The sequence below is a fragment of the Geotrypetes seraphini genome, chromosome 6 (assembly GCF_902459505.1).
Source record: "Geotrypetes seraphini chromosome 6, aGeoSer1.1, whole genome shotgun sequence".
NCBI lineage: Eukaryota > Metazoa > Chordata > Amphibia > Gymnophiona > Dermophiidae > Geotrypetes > Geotrypetes seraphini.
In genome coordinates this window covers 242,248,029-242,267,073 of record NC_047089.1, presented here as the reverse complement: position 1 = coordinate 242,267,073, position 19,045 = coordinate 242,248,029, and the positions used below count along the sequence as shown (strand labels likewise).

Below are 19,045 nucleotides of genomic sequence, written 5' to 3'. Positions count from 1 at the left end.
CCTGGGCCAACTGGCAGTTCGGGTAGAGGGGTGATCGCCATCGCGGCAGGGGAGATGAGCCATCTCTCCTGCTACGATGGTTACGGTGGGCAGGTTGCCAGGGCCGCTGAGCTGATCGCGGCAGCCACGATCAGCTCAGCGGCCCCTTTTTCGGCACTTATACCTGTTTTGACTTGGTCTTAGTCAAAACGTATAAGTGCCGACTAAGCAACCTGCCTACACTTTTGGAACCCCAAAGAGAAGCAACATTCCATGCTACCGATCCAGGGCAAGCAGAGGCTACCCCCCATGTCTTAATAACAGACTATGAAATTTTCCTCCAGGAATTTGTCCAAACTTTTCTTAAAACCAGCTACGCTATCCGCTCTTACCACAACCTCTGGCAACGAAGTCCAGGTCAGGTTTTCAGGGTATCCACAATAAATAGGCATCTCGAGGAGGCAGTGCACACCTATGTCTAGGTCAGCTCACCTCCTGCCCTCTTCCCTCCTCTAAAAACGCTTCTTTTCGCTCTATGCGTTTAGAGATAGAGGAAAGGCCTAAGCTGGTTTTAGATACGTCTAAAACCAGCTTTGGTTATGGGACGATCAGGCTTTTTGATCGTCCAAGTACCCAGTTAGGCCACTTTTTAGAGGTTTTTTTTTTTTTGATTATGAGCCCCATATTTTACTGCTCTATTGATATCTACACCAATATATCATAAGAATATTGAAAAGGTTATGCACTCAAGAGTGACGTATAGGAACATGTTTCACAAACATTAAAATATTTTTTGGCATTTCTAAAATAAAGTTAAATAAATAGGGGTCCTTTTACTAAGGCTCTCTTGCCGATTTAGCTTGCGCTAAAAGCTAACGCGTCATTATATTCTGTGGACGCATTCGCAAGTAGCACGCACATTAGCATTTTGCACGCGCTAAACCGCCGAGCGCACCTTAGTAAAAGAAGGGGATAATCACCGATCGGAGGTTTTAGACCAGGGATCTCAAAGTCCCTCCTCGAGGGCCGCAATCCAGTCGGGTTTTCAGGATTTCCCCAATGAATATGCATGAGGTAGATTTGCATCTCAAGGAGGCAGTGCATGCAAATCCATCTCATACATATTCATGGTGGAGATCCTGAAAACCTGACATGGCTCCGGCTCTCGAGGACCAGAATTGCCTACCTCTGGTCCAGGCTATTATATTAACTCACTTGGACTATGCAAATTCTCTTTACATCAGTTTAAGCAAGTGTAATTTAAAGAGAATGCAGCTTATCCAGAACACAGCTGCCAAATTGATTTTCAGTAAGAGTAGATACTCCAGGGGTGTCAAAGTCCTTCCTGGAGGGCCGCAATCCAGTCGGGTTTTCAGGATTTCCCCAATGAATATGCATGAGATCTATTAGCGTACAATGAAAGCAGTGCATGCAAATAGATCTCATGCATATTCATTGGGGGAGTCCTGAAAACCCGACTGGATTGCGGCCCTCAAGGAGGGACTTTCAGACCCCAGTTTTAGACCAATGATGATGTTCGTAGCCCTGTATATGTCTTAAAATCTTCAGACACTTGGGCGTTTGAGGTCTTTTCCCTGTGATTTTTGAATCATTTCAGATAAATACTACTATATCCACCGTTTTGGGCCTACTTAGTCAGTCGCTGTGCTACCATTATCTGTACTGTGATATAACACAATGAATGGGTGGGGGTGTGATATTTGATGTAAAACCGAGGGCTCCTTTTATGAAGCCGCGTTAGCGGCTTTACCGCACGTGACTTTTTATCACGCGCTAACCCCTGCGCTAGCCGAAAAACTACCACCTGCTCAAGAGGAGGCGGTAGCGGCTAGTGTGGCCGGCAGTTTAGCGCGTGTTAAACCGCTAACGCGGTTTAACACGCCCTGAGTCCCACACCCCAGGGTAACTTGGACAACTAAAATCTGTAATGCAGAAACTCAGGGCTCCTTTTACGAAGCCGTGTTAGGGCTTGAACGCACGGAATAGCGCACGTTACGTTGCGCCGCGCGCTAGACCCTTAACGCCAGCATTGAGCTGGCGTTAGTTCTGAAAGCGTCGCGCGCGGTAATTTCCTGCGTGCGCTAAAAACGCTAGCGCACCTTCGTGAAAGGAGCCCTCGGCAAACGCTCTGCAGCATGATTGAATCGCAGCTGTAGGAAAGTCAAAGCAGCGTTTGACGTCAGGGAGCGTTTGATATCATAGGCTTTTAAACCGTGACTCTGTTGCCTTCTTCAGGTGATCTGCACGGGAAACTGGATGATCTTTTGCTCATCTTCTACAAGGTAATTGAATATTTCATTGAGTTTTACGAATTCGTGGGGGGAACAGTCATTCGGGGGTCTGAGATACAGTGGTGCCTCGCATAACGGACGCCTCGCACAGCGAACGCTGCGCACAACGAACTTCAGGTCTTGCTTCCCACAACGAACTTCGTTTCACACAACGAAGTCGCCCGAGCTGCATCCTTCCGTGCAGGCACTGCGCTTAACTGCCCTCTCTCCGCCTGGCTCCCTGTGCAGTGGCGGACCGTCGGCTCGCAGGGGCCCGGCGTCTACTGCTGATGCGTTGGGGGGGCGGAGCTACTCTCGCCGCTTCCCCGATGCTAGAAAAAAACAAAACATTGTTGTACAGAAACCAACTGACCTTATTAAATTGACTTTTCTTTCATGCATCTGGCAATTTGTTAAGCTTTGCTCTTGCGTTCTTTTGTATCCGATGCATGCTTACACTTCTGCATTAAAGCTGCCCTGTACTTGAGATACTAATGGTTACAAGGGAGTCAAGTCTGTCTCTCTGTTTTGGGCTCCAGGAGCCAAACAGCAGCTAAACATGATGTTTTCTCAATCATACACTGGGGTGTCAGGGTAGCCTTTGAGATGCTACACAAAAGAAATGCAAAGGAATGACTGTTTTTTTCCAATGGGAGACAATAGAAAGGGCAGCAAGTCAGTGGACCAAATGTAAATTAAAGGATGTAAATGAACAGTTAAGTCCCAGTTTTTGCCGCTGAGACTCTGCCCTCTCTCACTGTAAAATTAGTCTGTCTTTAAATTTAAAAAATGTGTGTTGTTTTAAAAAACAATTATGTTTTTAGATGTATCTAAATAAACATAATAACAAAAAATTTATCTTTTTTTATGTCATCTTAGCATATTTTATGCTGCAGAACGAATTATTTTTTTTTAACATGTATTGTTATGGGAAAACGCGTTTCACATAACGAACTTTTCGCATAACAAACTTGCTCCTGGAACCAATTAAGTTCGTTGTGTCAGGCACCACTGTATTTACTCTTGTGGGATTATTATCAGATTTTGTCCTCCTGATTTGAAGCGGTTGATAGATTTTGATGCCCAGTCCACGTGATCTTACGCTATTTTAGGACTGAATTACGGTTTCTAAATGTTTGGCATTTTTCTGCTTTATTTCAGTTGACTTTTATTTTTATTTATTCAATTTTCTATACCATTCTCCCAGGAGAGCTCAGAACGGTTTACATGAGTTTATTCAGGTACTCGAGCATTTTTTCCTGTCTGTCCTGCTGTCCGCACAATCTACCTGTGGCAATAAGGAAATTAAGTGACTTGCCCAGGGTCACAAGGAGCAGCGTGGGTTTGAACCCCCAACCTCAGGATGCTGAGGCTGTAGCTTTAACCACTGCACCACTCTAGAAATCAAATATAGCTAAAGGGAGCCAAGTATAAGACAATCAAGTCATTGTGACATCACTGATGAGGTTGGTTCTTATTGGTGGAAGGAGGCATTGTAACATCACAGTCTCAGCTCTGGCTACTAGAGACAGAAGCTTTTCACACTATTTATTCCATTTTCTCTACTGTTCTCCCAGGAGAGCTCAGAACGGTTTACATGAATTTATTCAGGTACTTCAAGCATTTTCCCTGTCTGTCCTGGTGGGCTCACAATCTATCTAATGTACCATTTCTCATATGTAACGGTGTCAAAAGTTTTGATCTGCTTCCCCCCCCCCCCCTTCTCATCCACCACTTTTGTCTTCTCCTCAAAGGCCTGTTTAACAGGAATTTTCCTCCAGGCAAGGCCTGTTAGCGTCTAGAACAGGAGTAGGCAATGCAGGTCAGGTTTTCAGGATATCCACAGTGAATATGTATTACCAGTTACTAAATACCAACATTTATTTGTTCAATAGTTCTCATATATTAAAACATTATTTCAGGCACCATAGAGAACTATATATCAATTACTACTCATATAATCAATCTTACACCATTTAAAATTTATTGCTTACATATAATTTCCCACAAGCCACCAAAAATTTCATTTAAACCACAATTGCACAACTAATTTATCAAATAAATATATCTAGACCCGTCCCATCCAATAAAAGTTCATATCAAACGTGTATCATATGCTGAACTTCAAAATCTTCAAATACTTTGCACACTTCTCCTTTTTCTAGGTTTGTTTATCCACTATACTTTTACTTTATACTCCATACATCATTTCTCTCCACAATTGAACCGCAATTCCAGCGGATAAACAAACCTAGAAAGAGGCACATTGATAACTGCTCTTAAGAGATCTCACATGCCAATCCCAAGCTTTCTTGAAATCAGACACAGTCTCTGTCTCCACTGGGAATGAATAAATATGAGAATCACAGAGGCATCGTGCATTTCAAACACCTGGGCTTATTTTCCAGTATGTGGACAGGCCACTGGTAAAGTAACTTCCTTCTACCCTCTAGCGTAGCAAAGGCAGGTCAGCAGGGGCGGTCTGCCTCGGCTGCAGGGAGTTGGGGGCGGGGGGGGGGGGGGTGACGGAGCAGTCACAGAGCCGTGGTTTGCATGCGCATGACCTGGGATGTGATGCCAACTTCTTAGAAACATAGAAACATAGAAATAGACGGCAGATAAGGGCCCACAGCCCATCTAGTCTGCCCACCTTAATGTCCCTCCCCTACCTTTGCCCTGTGAATAGATCCCATGTGCCGATCCCATTTGGCCTTAAAATCAGGCACGCTGCTGGCCTCAATCACCTGTAGTGGAAGACTATTCCAGCGATCAACCACTCTTTCAGTGAAAAAGAATTTCCTGGTGTCACCTCGTAGTTTCCCGCCCCTGATTTTCCACGGATGCCCTCTTGTTGTCGTGGGACCCTTGAAAAAGAAGATATCTTCCTCCGCCTCGATGCGGCCCGTAAGATACTTGAACGTCTCGATCATGTCCCCCCTCTCTCTGCGCTCCTCGAGCGAGTATAGCTGCAATTTGTCAAGCCGTTTTTCGTATGGTAGATCCTTGAGTCCCGAGACCATCCGGGTGCCATTCTTTGCACCGACTCCAGTCTCAGCACATCCTTGCGATCATGCGGCCTCCAGAATTGCACACAGTATTCCAGGGCAGGGGATTGGCAGAGGCGACGGCCAAGTGCATTCGGACCGTGACCCCCGTGACCATTCCATGCCACTCCCCCGCTGCCGGGAGGAGGGGGATGGTGCTCTCTGCCCTGGGTAACCAGAAGACTGTATACTATGTAATTAATGTGGGCAAGTGAAAATTTCTCCCTAAAGATGTATCTACTAGAACAGGTCAGCAAAGGTGAACCTATTTGAAATGTTACTTGTCTGTTCATTCTCTTCCTACAGAATGGCCTTCCTTCAGGAGAAAACACTTATCTCTTCAATGGGGACTTCGTAGACCGAGGACAAAATTCCATGGAGATACTGGTCATTCTTTTTGCGTTCCTTCTCGTCTACCCAAATAATTTGCATTTGAACAGAGGAAACCACGAGGACCACATCATAAACCTGAGGTGACTTTGCCAACCAGGACCTCCCTTAAACTGTTATTTCGCAGCGGAAGTCTTGCTTTTCAGGAATTTTTGTCTATCATTAATTAATGCAAAACTACTGAACTTAGAGGCCCTTTTTCCTGCATGGTAAGGCCATTTTAACCACAGAAGTAAAAAAATAGTTTTTTTTCTATTTTATGCATCAATGCTCACGTACTCATATTTCCGATTTGAACTACAGTAATATCTCAGGAGAGCAAACAATTGACAATAACAAAAGATTCAACTATGTTTGCCATAAGTTTGAATTAGATAAAGACTGCAAAGAGCACCTTATCTGAAAAATGCCCCCCTCCCCCCCCGATATCCAATCTCTGAACCCCGTCCCACCCTGGAGTACCTTACAGGTGTTCCCGGATCCAGCAGCGATTCATTTTTCCTGCCAACGTGGGCCTCCCAGACTTCCCTTTGTTGCGTCCCACCAGACAGGAATTGATGTTAGCGAAGTCATGGCATGAGATAAGGGTCTGCACCTAGGGTTATCAGATGTGCAGGTTTTCCCAAACATGTCCTCTTTCTGAGGACTCTGGTGGGAGTCCGGGCAGCTTTTTAATTTTATAACCTTTTTACGGGGGAAACTGGACATCTAGTACCCCCAGAGCAGCTCACACACCTATCTGGAGTCCTCCTTTCCCCCCCCCCCCACCTCCCCCCGCACTTATCTGGAGTCCTCCCTTCCCCTCCTCGCGGGATCCGGTGCTTGCTCACTCAACGCTGCTGTAACTCTTTGGGCTGTCGGCAGCGTGACTGAAGTAAAACATGTTGCCTTCAGCGACACGGAAGCTACTCCTCTACTGCTGCTTTCTGTCCCCGCATAGGCGGGAAGCAGTAGCAGAGAGAAAGCTTCCAGGTCGCCGAAGGTGGCATGTTTACTTCAGTCATGCTGCCGACAGCTCGACGAGTTACAGCAGTGCCGGGAGAGCAAGCACTGGATCCCGGAGTGGGGGGGATAGCATGGGGTGGGTAAACTTGATCACAAAACTATCCAATCTACTGATCATGACACCAGACTACAAAACTTTCAGAAAAGAAATAAAAACCCTGCTATTCAAGAAATCCATCAAGACAAACTAACTCCACAGGAAGCATTTCAATCCCCCGAAGTAACCCGCTCAACTCTGTAACTCTTCTGGAAATGTTCAGATAACCTCTTATGTAATCCTCCTTGAACCACAAGGTAATGGCGGAATAAAAATCACTAATGTAATGTAAGAGAGATGCCATACCTCCAGGGGAGGGAATGGAAGGGGAAAAGAAAGATGCCAGACCACTGGAGGGGGGAAAGGGAAGGAGTGAGATGTCAGATCAGGGAAAGGAAGGAGGAGGAAGGGATTCTAGACCAAGGCAGGGGGAAGAGAAGGGAAAGATATAGAGATGCCAGACCACAAAGGGGGGAGGAAGAAAAGGAAAAAGGGGAGCGAGATGCCAGACTGTGGGAAGGAGAGGATAAAGATCCCAGACCGTAGGAAGGGGAAAGGGGGAAGACAGATGTCAGATCATAGGAGAGGGAAAGAGAAGGAGGAGATGGTACATAATGTTGGAGGGAAGAGGAGAGAGAGGGAGGACATGGTGCAGAGGGATGGGGAAGGGAAGAGAGATGGAAGAAATGCTGTTTATAGATAGATGGGAATAGGGGAGAATGAGGGAGAAGATGGCACACATGGATGGTGGGGAAGGGCACAGAGAGGGGGGATAGATGGGAAAGAAAGACATGGAAAAGTAGATAGATCTGAGGAGGAGGCAGAAAAATGGAAGAAAGTTGAATATTAAGAGTTAGTGCTAAAGGAGAGAAAACAGCAAATGGATAAGGCGACCATGGAAACACAGTTAAGAGCACAGACAGAAGGACGTTCAACCAGAGACTTGGCAAAGATGATTAGAAAAATAAAATCGCCAAACAAAGCTAGGAAATGGGACAGGACTGGAGGCGAAATGAGGCAAGGCCCTGTGCCCTCTTTTTTTAAAGAGGAAATCTGGTAACCCTACTTGTGCCAGCAGCAAAAATGAATCAAGTTTCAAGTTTAAGTTTCAAGTTTATTCTTAATTAATCGCTTAATCAGGATTTCTAAGCGATGTACACTTTAAAATTCACATTTGTTTAGGGGACAATACAATACGTACAAATACTTAAATAGGGCTAATTTACATTAAATTAACATTACTAAACAATGGGTAAGGAGGGAAGAAATACAATTCTTAAAGTAAAGAGAAGACATTAAGAGAAAATACAAAGGGGTAATAATTAACAAAAGTATAGCAAAGTTAAATAAGACAATAAAGTAGTAAAATTAAGTTGCGAAGGCATCTTTGAAAAGGAAGGTTTTTAACTCATTTTTAAATTTCCCAAACTCTTTCTCCTCCCGTAAAAAAATAGGGAGGGCGTTCCAAGTCTGCGGTGCAGTACAAGAAAAGATAAATTGTCGTCTCGTATTAATAATTTTTAGTGAGGGAATAGATAATAAATTTTGTTCACTGCTGGCGCTGGGGGATGCCTGTAAAGTACTCTGGAAAGGGACGAGGTTCAGAGCTGAGAGGGCAGATGGTGGGAGGCCATGGATTTGGGACGGCGGGTAGGTGTAAAAAACTATAATTTTTTTCATATCTCTGGGGCGAGGAGGGGTGGAAGGTCCCATCCAAGTTAACTGTGGGCCCTGCCAAAATACTGGGTCTGGCTATGCCACTGCCATTGAATATACAGATTTTTTTTTTTTGTCTGTAGCAGTTGGCGTTTAATAGAAACATTGACCACCACAGTCTAATTATCAGGGAATTTGATTGTAAACCTTTCAGAGACAGGAAGGACAGCAGCTCTGCCGGGACGTAACTCACCGTGAACTACTGAGAAAGATGTGAGCTAAATCCCAAATCCTCTTATCCCCTTTATAAGAGCTTTTTGAAAAATCATCTGTCTGTCTCCTGCACTGCTGAACTTAGCAGAAAGTATTGAGTGATGACATTGCCTTTGCTTTTTCAGGTATGGCTTCACCAAAGAAGTAATGCTGAAATACAAGGTAGGAAATCTGTTCTGTTACGTGGGTTTCCTTCCACAATATGTCTCTCTGGTTCCGAAACAATCACTCGACCTATGTTAGACATAGGAATAGCCTTACTGGGTCAGACCGATGGTCCGTCAAGCCCCGTAGCCTGTTCTCACGGTGGCCAATCCTGGTCACCAGTACCTGACCCAAACCCAAGGAGTAGCAACATTCCAGCATCTCAAAGAATAGCAAGATTCCGGAACCCCAATGAGAGCAACATTCCAGAGCTGAGATTGTGATATCATCATGCCTCATTCCACAGGGCCTCAGAGCCAACCTCATCAGTGATGTCACGATGGCTTGATTGTCCTATACTTGGCTCACGTAAGAACATAAGAATAGCCTTACTGGGTCAGACCAGTGGTCCATCAAGCCCAGTAGCTGTTCTCACGGTGGCCAATCCAGGTCACTATTACCTGGCCAAAACCCAAGGAGTAGCAACATTCCAGCATCTCAAAGAATAGCAAGATTCCGGAACCCCAATGAGAGCAACATTCCAGAGCTGAGATTGTGATGTCATAATGCCTCAGAGCCAACCTCATCAGTGATGTCACAATGGCCTAACTGTCCCATACTTGGCTCAAACATTTTAGACAGTTGATCTCTCTTGGACTTGACTGTCAGTTGAAGTATAATTATACCTAAGAAGTATAAATTCAGAAGTAATTTGGAGGTGTTATGCTTCTGCCATCGTCTTGGAGAGTATCAAAAGTTATTAAACCTGATAGTGCGGAGAAACTATACAGACAATGACCTTTTGGAATGCTTTGGTGGGTCAATTAAGACTAAAGGCCTGTTTTACAAAGCTGCGCTAGCGGCTACAGCGCGGTAACGGCCCCGAAGCCCTTAGAGATCTAAAGGGCTTCGGGGCTGTTGCCACGCAGCGGCTTTGTAAAACAGGCCCTATGTGTAAATTGACTCCAATTTAAGAAACAATTAAAAAAAAAAAACCAACTCCCCCCCCATGTTACAAAACTGTAGCGTGGTTTTTAGCGCCGGCCGTGGCGGTAACAGCTCCAACGCTCATAGCTAACATCCAGGCAAGTATTATTTTTTAGATTGTTTGACTATTTATACATTACTAAAGGACTGTTTCCTTTTACCTCAGGATTTAGACCATAAGAACATAAGAGTTGCCTCCGCTGAGGCAGACCATAGGTCCATCTTGCCCAGCGGTCCACACCCGCGGCGGCCCATCAGGCCTATTGCCTGAAACAGTGCTCCCTGACTAATTTTATAACTTACCTCTACCTCTATTCTTTTCTGTACCCTTCTATCCCTTTGTCCTCCAAGTACCTATCCAAAGCTTCTTTGAAGCCCTGTAGCGTGTTCCTGCTTACTACATCCTCCGGCAACGCATTCCATGTATCCACCACCCTCTGTGTAAAGAAGAACTTCCTGGCGTTTGATCTAAACCTCTCCCCTTTCAATTTCTCTGAGTGCCCCCTTGTACTTGTTGATCCCCTTAATTTGAAAAATTTGTCCCTGTCTATTTTTTCTATACCCTTCATGATCTTGAAGGTTTCTATCATGTCTCCTCTAAGTCTCCGCTTTTCCAGGGAGAAAAGCCCCAACTTTTTCAGTCTGTCAGTATATGAGAGGTCCTCCATGCCCTTTATTAGTTTAGTTGCTCTTCTCTGAACTTTCTCAAGTACTGCCATGTCCTTCTTGAGGTGCGGCGACCAGTACTGAACACAGTACTCCAGGTGCGGTCGCACCATTGCACGATACAGTGGCAGGATGACTTCCTTCGTCCTGGTCGTGATACCCTTTTTAATGATACCCAACATTTTGTTTGCTTTCCTTGAGGCTGAGGCGCACTGCGCCGTCGCCTTCAATGTTGTGTCCACCATCACTCCCAGGTCTCTTTCAAGGTTGCTCACCCCTAGCGGTGAACCCCCCATTTTGTAAGTGAACATCGGGTTCTTTTTCCCTATATGCATGACCCTATGTTGAAGCTCATTTGCCACTTTTTAGCCCATTTTTCCAGTGTTGTCAGATCCTTTTGGAGATCTTCGCAGTCCTCCACGTTATTTACCTTGCTATATAGCTTGGTGTCATCTGCAAATTTAATAACCTCACATTTCGTTCCTGCCTCCAGGTCGTTGATAAATATATTGAACAGGAGCGGTCCCAGTACCGACCCCTGCGGAACTCCGCTTGTGACCCATTGCCAGTCTGAGTAATGGCCCTTTACTCCAACCCTCTGTTTCCTGTCCGCCAGCCAGTTTTTGATCCATGGGTGGACCTCCCCTTGTATCCCGTGGTTCCATTGCTTCCTAGTCTTTGTCATTTTTGACGGAGCGAAAAATCGATCAACTTGTACCCGTTCTACTCCACTCCGGATTTCGTAGACTTCAATCCTATCTCCCCTCAGCTGTCTCTTTTCCAAGCTGAAGAGCCCTAACCGTTTTAGTCTTTCCTCATACGAGAGGGGTTCCATCCCCTTCATCATCTTGGTCGCTCTTCTTTGAACCTTTTCTAGTGCTGCTAGATATTTACTTCCTGGAGCTTTAAGGTTTCTTTTTTTTAATGCGGTCATACTGTATAGTGGTGCAAAAGGCACTAACTAGTACAGGCAGTCACCAAGTTACAGACTCCTGACTTAAGAACGAGGTTGAATCTTCATTTGATTTCACTGAGCAGTATTTCCGACTTAAGAACAGCTTGAAAAACGTAGCTTGTTCTTAACCCGGGGCCTGCCTGTATAGGAATAATCAAGCCATTGTGACATCATTGATGAAGTTGGCTCTTAGACACTGGTGGAATAAGGCATTATGACATCACAATATGAGCTCTGAAATGTTGCTACTTAAGAATGTGGTCACAGCTTCATTTTATTTCACGGAGCAGCATTTCCAGTGGCAGAGACTCCTACCCAGATTCAGGAATGATGCCTGGCCACATTAAGAACAGTGTGTGGTTGTGCATGCTGTACCTTAGAGAGAACATTGGTGAGGACAGTTGGCCCTTTTGTCAGCTGGGAGCAGAATCTTCAAATCTACAAGTTCTGAGTCACATACAAGTCCAACTTAAGAACAGCTTTAAAAACACGATATGCAGGATATGCAGAATATAAATGATTAAAAAAATAAAGCAGACAGAAGATATCAAAATATAGTCACCTGGCTCCTCCCTTCCTGACATGGAGGGAACAGAAAGGGAGGGAGGTTGCTGTGTACAGAGAACACCATTCCTTAACCCAGTCCCTTTTCTCTCCTCTGGACAGCCTGCAGGAGACAGGAGAAAAGGGGAAGGTGATTTCTCACATGTGTTCATAAAAGTTGCGGCCCGGCAGGACTGAGGTAGGTCCAAGCTCCTCGAGTGGTCTTCATGGGGAAATCGATTGCTGCATCTTCTCGGCCTCGTGCCATGAAACTGACCACTGGGAAGGAGTTTGGGCTGCCTCAGCGGGAGTGTGGGAAATGACTTGGGAAAGTCTGAGTTTTCAGCGATTACTGGACAGCTCTGCCTCGGCGTCTGCCTGACAGTGTGGTGTGAAGAGGAGCCCTTGATGCTCTATCGCCTTTAACCCTTCAGATGATTCTTTCAAATTGGAAATCTGCGCATTTATTAAATATTACTTTTTGGGGTTCTACTCAGTGGCATAGTAAGGGGGGGTGGGGATGCGTGCGCCCCGGGCACTGTCATGCTTAGGGCGCAGCACCCCTCCTCTCATCCCTCCCTCCAAAGCCGTAGTCAAGGTTCTCTCCCCTCTCCAGGCCCCGACCCCTTCATCTCCCTCCCAACCCCACGATTCTTTCCCCCTCCCGTGAGCAGCTACAAGAGGTCGTGGCAGCTATTTTAGAAGACAGGTGCAAGGAGGCAAGAGCGAGTAGGCCGGCTCCTGCCACAAAGGTACCTTGGTAGGTCCTAGGGGACGGGGGACTGTGGGGTTGGGAGGGAGGGAGATTAAAGGGTCGGGGTCTGGAGAGCTGCAGGTTGCTGACCCCTGCCCTATGTGAAATAGGAAATGCATGTCTGTAGTCTCACCCAGGCCACTCCCTCTCCCTGTAACCCCTCGCTGTCTGGAGGTACTCAGATTCCCTATGGCTGAATGGCCCATGCTCTAAAATGGCATTTAAACATCTAGCCTCACTGTAACAGGTACAAATCTCTTCTTTTACAGTCCCACGGTCCCATCATCCTGAAACTTCTGCAAGATATCTACAGCTGGCTTCCGCTAGCCACCATTATTGACAGCAAAGTGCTGGTGTTACACGGTGGGATCGCGGACACCACCGACCTGGACCTTCTGTCTTCCATTGAAAGAAACAAGGTGAGGAACACGGCTCGGACCGCACACACTCCACTCTGCCCAGAGGCATAGCTAGGCGGGGGTGCAAGGGGAGCGACCACAACCCCCCCTCAAAAAGATTTTGAATGAAATAGCACCTATGCCAGGGGTGGGCAACTCCAGTCCTCGAGGGCCGGAATCCAGTCGGGTTTTCAGAATTTGCCCAATGAATATGGATGAGATCTATTTGCATACACTGCTTTCAATGCATATTCATTGGGGAAATCCAGAAAACCCGACTGGATTCCGGCCCTCGAGGACCGGAGTTGCCCACCCCTGGCCTATGCGAATTGGGCCTGCGCACCAGTACCTGTTTTACAAAAGGTCAAAACCTGGCTACGTTTCTGACTCTGTCCTTTGCCTACCAAATCCTACGACTTAGAGCAGCTGTAGCATGCAAGATATAAGGGTTAACGTGGGCAAAATGATACAGATAAATGAGCATTAATTTCCGTGGCCGCCTCTGCAAAGAGAAAATAATGAACTTCAAAACAATAGAAATGTCTTTTGTACAAAGTCAAGGTCAATTTGATACTCTATGGCAGTGATTCCCAACCCTGTCCTGGAGGAACACCAGGCCAATCGGGTTTTCAGGCTAGCCCTAATGAATATGCATGAGAGAGATTTGCATATGATGGAAGTGATAGGCATGCAAATTTGCTTCATGCATATTCATTAGGGCTAGCCTGAAAACCCGATTGGCCTGGTGTTCCTCCAGGACAGGGTTGGGAACCACTGCTCTATGGCACAGGTGTCAAAGTCGGTCCTCGAGGGCCGGAATCCAGTCGGGTTTTCAGGATTTCCCCAATGAATCTGCATGAGATCTATGTGCATGCACTGCTTTCAATGCATATTCATTGGGGAAATCCTGAAAACCCGACTGGATTGCGGCCCTCAAAGAGGGACTTTGAGATCCCTGTCCTACAGCAATAGTTAAGGGTTTAGGTCAGACATGGGCAACTCCGGTCCTCGAGGGCCGGATTCCAGTCGGGTTTTCAGGATTTCCCCAATGAATCTGCATGAGATCTATGTGCATGCACTGCTTTCAATGCATATTCATTGGGGAAATCCTGAAAACCCGACTGGATTGCAGCCCTCAAAGAGGGACTTTGAGATCCCTGTCCTACAGCAATAGTTAAGGGTTTAGGTCAGACATGGGCAACTCCGGTCCTCGAGGGCCGGATTCCAGTCGGGTTTTCAGGATTTCCCCAATGAATCTGCATGAGATCTATGTGCATGCACTGCTTTCAATGCATATTCATTGGGGAAATCCTGAAAACCCGACTGGATTGCGGCCCTCAAAGAGGGACTTTGAGATCCCTGTCCTACAGCAATAGTTAAGGGTTTAGGTCAGACATGGGCAACTCCGGTCCTCGAGGGCCGGATTCCAGTCGGGTTTTCAGGATTTCCCCAATGAATCTGCATGAGATCTATGTGCATGCACTGCTTTCAATGCATATTCATTGGGGAAATCCTGAAAACCCGACTGGAATGTGGCCCTCGAGGAGGGACTTTGACACCCCTGGGTTAGGGGGATTCATAAAGCCATAACAGAGTTCTATTTGCCATAACAGTACTCTTTTGTGGACTGAGGTGCTTGTTCCTTGGTTCAAGGTAAGAATTGTGCACTCAGGCATGTTGGACATGCGCTTTTAAGTAGAGAATGACATGGGGACAAATTTATCCCCGCAGAAACTCAATGTCCCCATCCCGTCCCCACGAGTTTTGTCCCTGTCCTTGCCCCATTCCTGCAAGCTCTGCCTTAACCACACAAGCCTTGAACACTTATAATAATAATAATTTTATTCTTATATACTGCCAAAGCCATAATAGTTCGAGGCGGTTTACAGTAAGAAGTGCTGGACAATCGGTGAAAAAATACAAATCACCAGAATACATACAGAATAAACATAATCAATGAATTCTTAGGTTACAAATCGATCAAACAATTGCGTTTTTATTCATTTGCTGAAACTAAAATAGGACGGGGCATGCGTGATAATATTACCCAACCAGTCATTCAATTTACCTGCCTGGAAAGCAAGAGTTCTGTCCAGGAATCTTTTATAATGACAAGCCTTTATTGTTGGGTAAGTAAACATATGGATTCTATGTGTAGGCCTGTTAGAGAAATCCCCCCCCCCCCCCCCAAAAAAAAAAAAAAAAAGTGTTTCAGGCTTGTGCAGATGAGGACAGAGCTTAGGCATTGGTGGAATGAGGCATTATGACATCACAATCTGAGCCCTAGAATGTTGCTACTTATGATTTTAAAGTGTTTGAGGCTTGTGCAGGTGAGGACGGAGCTCAGGCATTGGTGCCTGGCATCGCCCCTGGTGTCTCTTAACTGCACTCTTCCCTCCTCCCCCCCCCCCCCCGTAACTGTTAAATCCCGCTATTCTTCACTGGCAACGGGCAGGGTCTCCTTCCCACTGCTCATGCCATCTCAAGTCTTCCCCCTGATGTAACTTCCTGATCCTGTGAACAGGAAGTTACATCAGAGGGAGGGCTCAGGCCCAGTGGGGAGCAGGTAGGAGTCCTTGCTCACTGCCAGTGAAGAATAGAAGGATTTAAGAGGTAAAGGTGATAGGGGAGGTGCAGTTGAAAGAACCTCCATAACTGGGGGTGAGGGAGAGAAGAGATACCGGGCTGCTGCTAGGTTTCTGCTTGCCTCTCCCCCTTTACCATGCTATTACATTCATAATTGCCTCCAATTCAGCCCAAATACTTTTGTTTTTTAAAAAATTATTCATTTTGGGAACAATATCATAGTGTGCAGTGTTTCATAGGGTTACCGGATTTTTTTTTTTCTGGGCCAAAAGAGGACTTGTGGCCCTGTTCCACGCACAGCCCTGCCCCATCCTGCCCACAGCCCTGCCTTGTTCCGTTCTCCAACCCCTGCCCCACACAAACCTCGTCTCTTTGGGCCGCGTCCGGAGGGGGTCTGCGCATGTGCAACGCAGTGATGTCATACTCACGTGCGCATGCGGGTGACATCACCGTGTCACATCCACGCATGCGCAGATGCCCTCCAGACTTGGCCCCAAGCCCAAAGCTTTTCAAAACCCAAAGTGCCAGGTTTTGAAAAGCCATCCAATCGGCTGGACAGTGCTGTAAAAGGAAGACATGTCCGGGGAAAAGCTTCCCGTCAAAATCGCATCAGGAAGGGGCATCCGCACATGCGTGGATGCAGTCTGGGGGCAGAACTGGGCGGGTCGAGGGGGCGTGGCCATGGGTCCGGATTTTCCTTCAGGAAAATCTGGTAACCCTATTTATGACCGATAAGAACAGAAATGTCAGGTTGTTTCCTCTCATTTAAGTCTGAAAACATTGACATTTCTCATGTTGTTTCAAATGAATGTACACTCCTACTTGAAAATCCAACAGTTGTACATGTAAGGAGCGAAAATTGGCAGTTGCATGTATGTGTAATTGATGCTATGTGCGTATGCAAACCTCCTAGTAATAAGCAAAAAACAAAAGGAATTGACCCCAAAATATCCACAAAAATGAAAATCCAGAGAAAACCAAAAAAAACTTCCGGCTCACCACACAATTGTTTCCCACGTACTCACCTTTATAGGACCCCCAGGGACCCCTGAAGAAGACCTTTTGTCGAAACGCGGACCGTGTTGGGTCCTGTATCCCTAGCGGACTAGGTCCTTTAAGGCTCTTATGTGGATGGAATTATTTTATGTGGATGATTTCAGTGTCCCTTTGGAACTTTGACACTTTCAAATAAAGTCCATTTAGGAACAACATCACTCCACAGAGGTTTTTTTTTTTTTGTAACCTACTAATAATGCCACTGTTTATAAATCAAAACAAACAAAATTACAAAAATTCTGCTTTGGGTGCATATAGCGCGGGATATTGTTGCAATCTGTCTGCTGACACTGGGTTTGCCTCTTAGTTCAAGTCTGCCGTGAGACCACCAAGATCAAAGACGGAAAGCAGGCTTGGTGACGCGGGGCCCAGGAGAGAAGTCGGCCCAAAGATGTCCCACCTGAACTCCCAAGTCCATGCACGCCGAGCAACTCCAGAATTATCAGCAGCAGAACACAAGGAATGGAAACAGGTATCGTACGTCTAAGAATTCTCATTTCTTATAATGCAGCACTGCCTTCTAGCCACAAACGAAGCACTGGCTAGAACAGTCCTCGAGGGCCGGAATCCAATTGGGTTTTCAGGATTTCCCCAAGGAATAAGCATTCAAAGTAGTGCGTGCCAATAGATCTCATGCATATTCATTGGGGGAAATCCTGAAAACCCAATTGGATTCTGGCCCTCGAGGACCGGAGTTGCCCATGTCTGGACTAGAAAGTGCCATTAAGGAAAGATGACTATAGATTTGTTTAAGACAAGCAGTGCAGTGGCACAGCTCTCCTTTTCTGTGGCTCTACCACTTCTGTACTGCCAGATCATCCTTTTACCCAGTGTGATCGCCTCTACGCTGCTGGTTGCCCTCCTGCCTGGAGGGGGTGCTACCTCATTGTTTCTCTGCCACAGGACCCTGCGGTTATACCTGAACTGCCTGGGATTCTCTGTTGTCTGGGAGTGGCCTAGTGATTAGAGCAGCTACCTCAACAGCCTGAGGTTGTGAGTTTGCTTCCCAAAGCAGATCCTTGTGACTCTGGGCAAAAAAAAACTTAACCCTTCATTGCCCCAGGAAAATAAGTACCTCTCTAAAATAAGTAAACTGCTTTGATTGGGTCCCATCCCCCTCCCCTTACCTCTCAGCTGCTGTAGCTTTTCCGGAGCTACTTCTCAGCCACTAGACCATCTGTTGTCCAGCTCTGTGCCAGGTCCTCCAAGTGCTACCAAGCCCCTTTTCCTGGGCTGTTCATCAGAATCTGCAGGAAGGTGTCTCTACAGTCCGAGTGCCAGGAACTTTAGCTTTTTATGATTCTCAGAGCCCATGACCTGAAGTTCAGGTTGTCTAGCCTGGCCGGACCCTTACCTTCTGAACCAAAAGGCCAAGAACCAGGCAGTAACAACAGTGCAAGTCACTGGTGTAGGTTCAGGCTCACCCAACAGTGGTGTACATCATTGGTGTTGCTAACAGGGTTCCCCAAGCCATGAGAGCTGACAATGTCCTCTGCTGGAGCCTGCCAAGCTGTCTGAGCAACAAGAAAGTTAGTGCCACACTTCCAGCCACTGACACTGGTACCCACTGTTCATGCACAGGAGCAGAGAAGAAAAGCATGGACCCACCAGTCCACCCAGAAGTTCATGCCAGGCTACACTTTATTTATTTATTCAATTTTCTATACTAGTCTCCCAGCGGAGCTCAGAACGATTTACATGCATTTTTCCCTCTCACAATCTATCTACTGTACCTGAGGCAATGGGGGGATTAAGTGACTTGCTCAAGGTCACAAGGAGCAGCATGGGTTTGAACCCACAACCTCAGGGTGTTGAGGCTGTAGCTTTAACCACTGTGCTACACTCTCTCCAACACAAAATCTGATGTACTAATTTTCTCAGTACTTTTGAGCTTCACAAGTAACTTAGACCAGGTGAAATCCTATCCTTTCTGGTTGTGGTGAAGAGTTTGCTTTCCCCATTGAACACGTACTCGCCACCTCCTTTACAATATGTATATGCTACTGCGTACATTCTTACTCTTCAGCTGTGAATGTTATCATTTATGTGTGCAAATAATAGTGGAATGTGCTTCATCTCTGAGCAGCGGACATTATCAATTTGCATATCCCGCCCTCCTTTCTGTTCCCTCAAATATGGATACAGCTGTTGCCTAGTTACACACTGAGGTATTATATTACAGTTTGCATCTTCTGTTCTCCAATGCTGGCAGTTTATTCCAGCTAACTAATTCTCCACTTTCTTAAAGGTGTACACACATTTTTTATGTGCATATTTACAA

At 46.1% G+C, this 19,045-nt stretch overlaps 1 protein-coding gene across 1 annotated transcript in view; it reads left to right on the top strand.

Annotated features, from left to right (window-relative positions):
* PPEF1 (protein phosphatase with EF-hand domain 1) overlaps positions 1-19,045 on the top strand; it is an 82,667-nt gene that overhangs the window by 32,385 nt on the left and 31,237 nt on the right. The window contains exons 6-10 of the mRNA XM_033949734.1: positions 2,236-2,282; positions 5,621-5,787; positions 8,801-8,837; positions 12,994-13,143; positions 17,072-17,236. Coding sequence (XP_033805625.1) covers positions 2,236-2,282; positions 5,621-5,787; positions 8,801-8,837; positions 12,994-13,143; positions 17,072-17,236 — 566 coding nt within the window. The remainder of the gene's footprint in view (positions 1-2,235; positions 2,283-5,620; positions 5,788-8,800; positions 8,838-12,993; positions 13,144-17,071; positions 17,237-19,045) is intronic.